This window comes from Hylaeus anthracinus, unplaced genomic scaffold, assembly GCF_026225885.1.
Source record: "Hylaeus anthracinus isolate JK02 unplaced genomic scaffold, UHH_iyHylAnth1.0_haploid 11978, whole genome shotgun sequence".
Taxonomy (NCBI): domain Eukaryota; kingdom Metazoa; phylum Arthropoda; class Insecta; order Hymenoptera; family Colletidae; genus Hylaeus; species Hylaeus anthracinus.
Window position 1 is genome coordinate 3,507,847 of NW_026534326.1, and position 11,073 is coordinate 3,518,919.

Consider the following 11,073-nt stretch of genomic DNA (forward strand, 5'->3'; position numbering starts at 1 on the left):
TAGCAGCTTCTAACCTCGTTATAGTCAAGCTTAGAAACCTCTAGCCCTCTATAGTCAAGCATAGCAGCTTCTAACCTCCTTATAGTCAAGCTTAGAAACCTCTAGCTCCCTTATAGTTAAGCTTAGCAGTTTCTAACCCCCCTATAACTAAGCTCAGTACTCTCTAGCCCCTCTATAGTTAAGCTTAGAAACCTCTAACCCCCTGTAGTCAAGCATAGCAGCTTCTAAGCCCCCCCCCCCATAACTAAGCTCAGTAGCTTCTAGTTCTCATAGCTGACAACCTAGTACCCTCTAGCCCCCATAGCTGATCCTAGCGCCCTCTATCTCCCCACTCCCGAGTCCAACGCCATCTAGTTCCCCATAGTTGATCCCAGCACCCTCTACTCGCACGTTCCTGGGTCTGGTGCCCCCTAGCCCCCCCTACCCGCCCCTCGTAGCCAAGCTCAATACCCTCTAGCTTTTCTTTTTTTTCCTTTCTTATTCTTTTATTTCGTTATTTTCGTTTTACGAAGAAGAGAAAAGTACGATGAATGTATTATTGGGAATGTCGCAGGCATTTTTAACCGAGGCCCCCAGCGCACCCGCTACCTTCAAGACAATACTTGTTCTCGGTCCCTCGAATTTTCGTCGCTCTCGTGGAACAATGATTAAAAAAGAAAAACACTTGCGACGACATTCCTCATCTCGAGCATCCATTTTTGGGCTTCGACCGCAATTCGTATCGTTAAAATACACAGATGTAGTTCGTGTAAAAATTAACCTCTTGAGGATTAACCTGTATATACAATTTTACGTAAAAATTATAGTTACCTACGATCGTTACACCGTTTCGTAATTAAAAAATATATAATACTAAAGCGAAACAGCATGTCGAAATCGATTCGACAGATAAGGATTGCTTTGCTTTGCATCTACGTATTAAATCGAAGGAAATAAAATGTTCGTTAAGATCCCCTCGAGAGGTTATACGAATTTATAACCTATTTCCGAGCGAGAGAGAGAGAGAGAGAGAGAGAGAGAGAGAGAGAGAGACCGAGCGAGGAAGAGAGAAATTTTCTTCTTAAATTTCATCGTTTCATCCTTGTCGCGGGGCTCTCCGTTTTTATTATTCGCATGATATTTCGTTTTTGTTTCTCGCCTCATTTTTTCGTTCATTCTCTCGTTTAATTATTTCCTTATCCGTATCACAGCCATCTTTAGCACTACTGGACTTCGGGATTAACCATTTCGCACATCTCCGATCCGTGGAACCTTACGATTTACTAATTAACGTTAAACTTAGAATCTTTCGGGCTTATTTACAGTGCATGTAGCAGCTTGGATGTTCGAAACGCGCGCCATTCTTTTGCGGCTACCGTCTAGAGAATTTTTGAAAAAAGAAAAACGAAAAATAACCTAATCAACAGTGTAACTGTTCGATTATTTCTTCGGTTTTTAATATTCACGTTGCCGTGCAAAAAATGTATTATTTATCCTCTCAAAGGATGGACATATTTACAATCGGATAACTTTTAAAATTATAAAAAGATATTTTACGTCTTCTCTTCTTTTCTTTAGGAATTTTTGTTCTCGTAAACAATAGAAGTTCTCTCTACAAGGTGTCCCAAAAACGTTGGAAATCCTTGAAAGAGGTGATTCGGGAGGTGATTTGAAACAACTTTTTCCTTAGCGAAAATGTTGTCCGAGGCTTCGTTGAGGAGATATTAACGGAAAACACTGACCAATCAGAGCGCGAGGCGGCCGCACTCCCCGACCAATCCTACCCCGAGTATGCCGGTGGAGCGCTCGCAGTAGCATATGAGCGCGGCCGCCTAGCGCGTAGTCTTCGCTACCGCGGCCGCTCCAACGGTATACGCGCGCTCTGATTGGTCAACGTTTTCCGTTAATATCTCCTCAACGAAGCCTTGGACAACATTTTCGCTAAGGAAAAAGTTGTTTCAAATCACCTCCCGAATCACCTCTTTCAAGGTGTTACAACATTTTTGGGACACCCTGTATACTTTATTTTGATCGAAGAAGTGACAAATATTTTTTATAGACAATTTCAGATCTTCATCAAAATCGACAGAGAAGCTCCTTGTGAATTTACTTAAAAAAAAAAAAAAAAAAAAAAAAAAAAAAAAAAAAAAAAAAAAAAAATCATTTTTAAAAAAACCTCACTTTAGAAAAAACCTCTTTCTATATTTTCTGTAAGCTTCCGTGAGATCTCCAAGGAGAAGAAGTTCGAATCCAAAATATTCATTATTAAATGCACCACAAATTTGTTGAAATGAGTCAAAAATTTGCATGTTTTTCCACCCTCTCTCACATTTTTTTCCCTATTCCGTTCTACACTAGTATAATTAGCATAATACCCTCCGTATTTCAAAAATTACCCAAACTAAAATGAAGTTTACGCCCCTCCCCCTTGCTTGTTATAAATGAATCATTCGAATTATTTTCGAACGAAAGAACGGCGCGTCGTTTCGTGATACATTCCGACGTACTCGAGAACCTTACGCGTTAATATTTCTAACTTAATTACTAATTAAATTCTGAAACGATAATACAATATCCAGCCTCCCTTTTATCATCCCTTATGCTACGGCATTTGATTTCTGTGCACCTCCAACCTTCTAATCTAATGGGTATCTCGTGACGAATAGGAATCATCAGCGTGCGTGGCGTTAGTGTGCACGGCTCAAATACCAGCGCATTCGCAATAATTAAATTCCTGAATGTCGGTATTCTACGGCCAGGGCCGTCTCAACATTGGGGGAACACGATCACTAGGGGCCCTTCGAGGTTAAGGGCCCCCTAGACTAAGAATCTTCAAGACTAAAGACCCCCAAGGCTTCCTAACCGAAACATACCGGGTTGAGCCATCATAATAACGAAAAACTGAAACCAAGATCCCCCTATGCTAATCTGTGAAATATTCGACACAAATCTACAGCGTAAATGTATATAATTACGAAAATGAACGTGAACTTTGACGTTTTATTTTTGATTGATTTTTTTTTTTTTTTTTGAAATTTTAATTATCTATATTTGAATGAAATAAATGTAAGGGGGCGGTTAAGACGACCCTGTAAAGGAGCTTCGGTTGGCTACGGCCAGTACCGGCTCAACGTATCGAGACTAAGAGGCCCCTATTCTGTACAAAGCTGAACACATCCATGGCACGAATACATATGGAAAATGAACGGGAGTTTTAATTTAAGAGATAATTGTGATAAGGGGCCCGCAATGGCGTTAAGATGGCCCTGTCTATGGTTTCAATCTTTTTCTTAAATACGAGAATGCACATTCTTCGATTCGTCGTGTACATACTTCCTCCACCCCCCCCCCCGCTTCCCCCCATCCTCGCGACCACTTACTGTTTTAAGAATATTTTATCGAATTATCTTGAAACTGAAGAACAGTAATACAAATCGCGAATCAGTTTTCGGGAAAAAATTTGAACCAGGGATCGTTTCCTATAGCTACGGCACTGCGTGTTTGGATTCTTCGCGCACGCGCGAAGGACAGTCAAATATGGCGACAGCGAAGCATGCGCATCAAGAACGCGCAGTGCTGTAGCTATAGGAAACGATGCCCGGTCCTAATTCTTTTCTACTTCTATCAATCTTAATGACTAAAGACGCCATTTTTAATGACTTATTAGTCAATGTTAATGTCGTGCGAGGCTCCTAGCGTGTAAGCGACGATAAGAGCAGACATTTTTCCAAGGGTTTCATTTTTTCTCCGAATTTACCACGAGATATACGACCTCGAGAAATGGAGACACAGAGAAATGTTTCTATTCGTTAAATAAATTTAAAAAAAATATCAGCTTGTAGGGGACGGTGAGACGAAATTTTTTTATTTTTATACTTTATTTATAGGACGTTTAGTTTCGAAAATAAAAATCGAAAAGTTAGTAGTTTCTTGAATAAATTAAATTTCAGGAAAGAGGTGTTATAAATTTTCAATTTTTATCTCTGAAACTAAACGTCGTATGAATAAACCGTAAATATAAAAAAGTTTCATCTTTTCATCCTCTATAAGGTGATATTTTTCTCAAATTCATCAAATGAGTATTTATCAATTAACGATGCTTTCATTTTTACTATTGCAAATGTAATCGAATTCATAGATAAAAGGTCTTCCAAGTTTTGAATTTTTATCTCTGAGACTAAACATCGTATTAATAAGTCGTAAATACAAAAAATTTTCGTTTTGTCATCCCCTATAAGGTGATATTTTTTTTAGATTCGATTGTTCGACTGTTGTTGTTTTTTTCTTTAACACAACAGCAACAGAATCAGACCACTACGAGATCCCTGGAAAAAGGTCTCTAAGTTTTGAATTTTTATCTCTGAAACTAAACGTCGTACGAATAAACCGTAAATATAAAAAAGTTTAGTTACATCATTCCCTATAAGTTGATATTTTTTTTTTTTTAATTTACACCTCTACGGTTCTTAGAATTTCCAGTAAAAGTCGTCTCACAGTCTCGACGAGGAATTGAACGAATGGATACCGTGCAAGCTTTCGTATTTTTTAAAATTCATGGCTTTTAAAATTCCAATATTCTAATTAATCGAACGAGAAGATTGTGCATCCCCGTTCTTAATAACCAACCACCTGAACGCGCAGCATACGTCGATACAAGAGCGAGGTGGACGCATCGTACCTCCTACTGGAATTCACTTCAACAACGTGAAAATGGACAGGCCGAATCACGATCGGTTCAACTACGAACTACGATAGGACGCTCGCGCGATAGGCAGCGGAAAAGTCGCTTAAAAAAAGGAACGATTGTCAGAGCCGTAGGAGATACGTCCCTCTACCTAACCAGGATCCACCAAACTCCGTAAACGCTTCGTACTGGCTCGTATATACGTGTAGATGTATAGTAGGGATAAAAGGACGAGAGATAGTAACAGTGAAGAATCGTCGACGCACGGAAGAGTCGTCGTCGTTTTTGGAAGATCTCTCGTAAATACGCTATCTACGCGTCGAGTGGACTATCGACGAGAATAGTAAAAATTCCGCAAACGTTAGGAGTTCGTCCAACGAGATTCTAGCTACTTAAAATCGCTGTAAAACTGGGGAACGTCTTATTATTAGTCGATCTATCGAAAAGACGGGCCCGAGAATCGTCGCGTCTGTGGGATCGGTTCGAACCTACGAACACCGGCGTGAACTCGATCGGTGTTCGACCAGGGCCGGTTTTAGCAATATTGGCGCCCCGGGCAAGATTATCCTGGTGCCCCTTCAGGGGTATGTACAGGGTGTCCCAAAAATGTTGTAGGTCCTTGGACGAGGCGGTTCGGGAGGTGATTTGAAACAATTTATTCCTTAGCGAAAATGTTGTACGAGGCTTCGTTGAGGAGATATTACGGGAAAACGTCGACCAATCAGAGCGCGAGTAAGCCGCGGTAGGTGTAGGCTACGCGCTAGACGACCGCCCTCCACCGGCATCCGCGCGCTCTGATTGGTCGAGGATTTTCTGTTAATATCTCCTTAACGAAACCTCGGACAACATTTTCGCTAAGGAAAAAGTTGTTTCAAATCACCTCTACTCTGTATGTACAGGGTGTCCCAAAAATGTTGTAACACATTGAAAGGGGTGGTTCGAGAGCTGATTTGAAACAACTTTTTCCTTAGCGAAAATGTTGTACGAGCGTTCGTTAAGGAGATATTAAGAAAAAAACCCGGACCAATCAGAGCGCGTTGCCCACGCCTATCGTGGCCGCTCCACTTGGATCCTCGCGCTCTGATTGGTCCGGGGTTTTTTCTTAATATCTCCTTAACGAAGCCTCGGACGACATTTTCGCTAAGGAAAAAGTTGTTTCAAATCACCTTTCGGACCACCTCTTTCAAGGTGTTACAACATTTTTGGGACACCATGTATATCGGTATATTCGTACACCAGGGATACCGGACTGCGACGCCCTAAAAAATCTACCCCCCCCCCCCAACGCCGGCCCTGTGTTCGACGCGTCGACCCAACGGACCCTTCGATCCAAACCCTTCGACAATGAAATTGAGCTTTTTAATAATCGTCACGGGCCCTTTCAGAGCTCTACATTTCGATACATAGAGGAATATAGAGCTTTGAAAGAATATTGCAATGTTTCGCAATATTTCACCGAGCAGATAATTTCTCTGCTTGTAGAGTAAACACGCACAATACACACGACGCAATTTTGTCTTTAGGTCACCTTTTCCTGAACGGGAAATAAACGATTGTTCCTAGCATTCGTGGGTGAACGCGTTATAAACCACTGTAGGCATTCGATCGAACGTTTTTGCCTTCGCACAACTGCGATTAAATGCCTCTATTTCGTCGAGAAATTACAAAGGTAATCTCGTTTACAATCGTTGAGCAAATTGTGTCGGTATTTTCGAATTACAATAGCATCCTTAATGGTGTGACCGTACTTTGGATCGGCGCGGCAAGTTCGGTTTCGAACCGGGGATGGGCAAACTTTTATTTACGATAATTAGATAACGAATAAAACGTGTTTGGGAGGTTCAACTGGAAAACTCAGGCAGAGGAGATTCGAACTTGGGGCCTGTGCATTATCATCAGTCGCGTAGCTTTACTCGCTAGCTATTACCGAAACTCTGATTTTAACTGTTTTCATGTTTGATTTTTTATTGTTTTATTTTATTTGTGACGGGATATTTCATTCTACGATCGAGAAATTCTAATGATTACGTGATAAATAATTTATGATTGAGAATAAACAACGAATAAAACAAGTGCAGGAGACACAACTGGAAAAGTGAGGCGGAGGAGATTCGAACTCGGGACCTCTGCACTATCAGTCAAGCGCATTACCCACTGGATCATTAATATACTCTACAAATTGTGTTCTTGTTTCACTTCTTATTTGTTGAATATAGATACTACTGCAGATAATTAGACTGTGGATCTTTATGCAAAATAAAATCTTCGAAAACGTGTCTACAAATAATTAATCTAAATACGAATTTATTTTATTCTGCAAATATTATAACATGAACTTTACTTTCAATCATTTTTATATTCCTGCATATTGTTTGCATTTTTTAGGTCTTGCATATTCAAATTTCCTATAAATGCATATTATAGCAAATACTAGGTTGTCCCATAAGTTCCCGGACACTTGATGCTTGAATTTTTGACATTAAAATTCTTTATGACATTTGATCCAAATCAGAATTGAACAATTGGCAGAAAGTTGGATGAAAATTATCAGAAGCGATGGCATTTATTTTGAAGAATAATTATTGTTTGATTATAATGTTACTATAAAATGATTTATTGGTAGCAAGTGTCTGGTAACTTATAAGACAACCTAGTATTATAACATTAACTTTACTTTTACTCTTTTTTTATTAGGTTGTCCCAAAAGTTTCTTTAGTAATTTGCACTCAATTATTTTGTGCGGTAGTGTTTATATAAATAGACAATCTAATTTCTTAGATGTTGATGTCATAACAGTAATGGAGCAAAATGAATCGTACACAATTCAATAATGTAACATTAGACATGAATTATTGTGTATGTATTACTTATTAATAAAACGGAAGAAACTTTTGGGACAACCTAATATATATTCCTGCATATTGTTTGCATATTGTAGGTTATTGTACATTCAAATTTCTTATAAATGCATAAAGATCCACAGGCTAGTGATAATTAATTTATACCATGATTATGAAATACAATACAATTGAAATTCTAATGTTCACGTAGTTCCACTTAATTTGTATTTCGCTCTGCAATCTTATCTGTTAAATTGAACCGTGTTTAACTATACTTCCTTGGCATAGAGCATGGGTGGTAAGATAACAAGCTTTCCAATTATTGAATTACCATTCAGCAGGTAAAACTTGATATTCAATCTACCAATAAAAGATGATCGATTAGGTATGCAAGTGACCTATCGAGCAACCACAGGAACCTGTACTGCAGCCATAATTACAAACTAATCATAGCCATGGGTCTTAATTAATTTAATTTACGATAAACTAATGCTCATCTCAGAACCCGAACAGCCCAACCATCCTAAACTTCTTCCACGGGACACAAGCTTACAAGATTCCAAAGATGAACATAACGGAACAGTTTTATCCTCTATTTAATAAGCAAATGTAACCGAATTCATGGAAAAAAGGTCTTGCAGGTTTTGAATTTTTATCTATGAAACTAAATGTCCTATGAATAACTGGTAAATACAAAATGTTTTCTTTTGTCATCTTCTACAAGGTGATATTTTTTTCAAATTCATCAAATGAGTAATTGTCAACGAACGATACTTTCATTTAATTATCTTTTTATCCAGATAAAAACCGTTGCCCATCTCCCAGCTCGAGGACTCAGCAACTGTACACGACTTATCGCGACGTCCTCTGTACTTCCGCCGTGATACATACAAAAGCCAATAGAAAAAACGACACGTTCCCGTCGAGATCTCCTCGTGGCTCTTCAAAATCGCCTCCTTATCGCTGAGCACAGGCTTCCATCGGCGTGTTCGAGTTACAACGACCCAATAAATGCCGTCGTCTTCGCGCAGCAATTTGGAAGACACAACTGCAAGGGTAACGAACGAGAAAACTTGAACACGGAACGCGTTCCTCGGTTTTAGTAAAGGTAATGCGCGTAACGCTGGTATTTGTTCCTGGTCGGATACAGACGTTCTCCTTCGTGGATTGGCGAGCATAGAAATGAAAACGGCATGTTAAAGAATTATTCCAGACACTTAGAGTAGGGACACGCACAGCAGCGGACAAATGTAATCGTGGACACTGGCAGAGTCAATGTTTTGCGAATTTTTGTAATAATATCGCCTACGTAGACTTAAATAGTACACTGTCTATATGGTAATTTGTGAAACTCAACTTAGATTGTAGGTACGCAGTCTTCAAACCACCATGAATTTTCTGTTGAAAGTAGCGAACAGAAGCTGAAATGTTCCTGGGTAACTTGGTCTACATGTTAATTATTCAACGCTGTATGTAATGTAAGCCACTGTAACATAGGAATCTTTGGATGGTTACTTTACAATTCCTTGACAGATGTGAAATATACTTGTAACCTATCGTTCCAAATACATTTGTCCTATACTGTGCATGGTAATCGCTTGATACTGGACACAGCCATGCATTGAACAAATTCTCTGTCAAAGCCACAAGTTTTCGCAGATGCAATCTGTCCAGATCTAACCATGGATTAGCAACGACGCTCGCTAAAGAATTATTCGCAGGCATACAACAACACGTGTGTCAGGCGAGCTACAAATTTTACGTACTGCTCAAACCGCAGTATGAAAGTTCCAAAAGTACAGAAGTCTCTTATCGATTAGGGTCCTGCGATTAATTTGCTAACGTTGCACTGGCCATGCCCAGTATAGCTTGGCTTCGAGAATCAAACGTGAATCGATGCTTTCCTTCCTGATCGCTTTGAGCAGTATATAAACAATTCGCAAAACATTGTGTTACAGAAAGATCCTACTGAGTGAGAGACACACAGACAGAAAAAACATGTTCTCCTTTTAACGTAAAAGCTACAGGCGTTAATCGGTTAATTAACCCTTTGACTGCGAAGGGCTTATATATACACCCTCGAGAAATGGGTTCAGAGAAACGTTTATATTCGTTGAATCGATTTTTAAAAAGATATCAGCTTGTAGGGGATGAAGAGACTAAACTTGTTTATTTTTATAGTTTATTCATGGGACGTTTAGTTTAGGAAATAAAAATTGAAAAGTTTGAAGTTTGTTAACATTGAATTTCAGGTAAAAGGTTTTCTAAGTTTCAATTTTTATCTCTGAAACTAAACATTGTATGAGTAAACTGTAAATATAGAAAAGTTTCCTTTTGTTATCCTCTATAAGGTGATATTTTTCTCAAATTCATCAGATAAGTAATTGCCAAGTAACGATGCTTTCATTTTCACCATTCCAAATGTAATCATGAATTCATGGAAAAAAGGTCTTCCAAGTTTTGAATTTTTATCTGTGAAACTAAACGTCCTATGAATAAATTGTACATACAGAAAAGTTTCGTCTTTTCATTCCCTATAAGGTGATATTTTTGTCAAATTCATCAGATAAGTAATTGCCAAATAATGATGCTTTCATTTTCACCACTGCAAATCTAATCAAATTCATGGAGAAAAGGTCTTCCAAGTTTTGAATTTTTATTTTAAAAACTAAACGTCGCATAAATAAACTGTAAATACAAAAAAGTGTCGTCTTATCGTTCCCTATAAGCTGATATTTTTTTCAAATTCACACCTCTACGCCTCTCAGAATTTCCATCAGAAAATCGACCCGCAGTCAAAGGATCAAACAAGGAAAATAAGAAAACCTTCGTCTCTAAGTGTTTGCAATCGGGAGAGTAAAAAAACGCACGCATTTGTTGAAGGATGATGAAAGAGAGCCAGTAAAAAAAAATTTCTTCCAGAACAGAAAATGTATTTTTCCAAAGTCTCAAATGATACGGTAACAGAACATACGTGTCTTCTCAAACAAAAAAAAAGAAAAGAAAAGTAAAAGGTACAAACAGCTCAAAGACATAAGTCGTACAGAATTCCAGATACAACAAAAAAAAGAAATAGAACTAGTACGATGGCTCCATAGAAACTTGAGAAAACGATTAGGCAAAAAAAAAAAAACTGAACATAGTTACAGCAGCAGCAGCAGTGATATAGCAACTAGAACAACAGAGTTGCAGCCTCGGTCGACCCAGCCATCGGTCCAAAAAACACAAACTTCTAAACCAGCCGTGTGCGCAGAATACAACTCAACGAGTGTTTTTCCTTTCTTTCGTGGACCACTAACCGCCCCGGCTGACCATTCTTTCCCGGGTCTCGTTTCGTCCGCCCAAAAAATAAACGTATATCACGCACAAAAGAAACATTTCTATCGCAGCACCACTGATATGTTTGTTCTGTGTCCGTCTGCGAGAAAATCTTGATTCGGATATCACCAGAGTCTTCTTTTCAAACTCATGCGCACAACTTGGAAAAAAAACTTAGAAGTAGAGAGAGAGGGGGGGCAGAGGGAGGAGAGAGAGAGAGAGAGAGAGAGAGAGAGAGAGAGAGAGAGAGAG

General features: G+C 38.9%; 1 protein-coding gene across 6 annotated transcripts in view; it reads right to left on the minus strand.

Annotated features, from left to right (window-relative positions):
* LOC128896892 (sex-lethal homolog) overlaps positions 1–11,073 on the minus strand; it is a 27,012-nt gene that overhangs the window by 4,746 nt on the left and 11,193 nt on the right. For 4 of the 6 annotated variants that reach the window (XM_054160459.1, XM_054160463.1, XM_054160461.1 and 1 more), the window contains exon 6: positions 7,203–8,551. The exons of 1 other annotated variant lie outside the window; for it this stretch is intronic. In XM_054160459.1, the coding sequence (XP_054016434.1) occupies positions 8,280–8,551 (272 nt within the window). In that variant the 3' untranslated portion in view covers positions 7,203–8,279. Of the gene's footprint in view, positions 1–7,202; positions 8,662–11,073 lie in introns of those variants that run through there. One more of the 6 variants, XM_054160465.1, reaches the window with a different exon arrangement.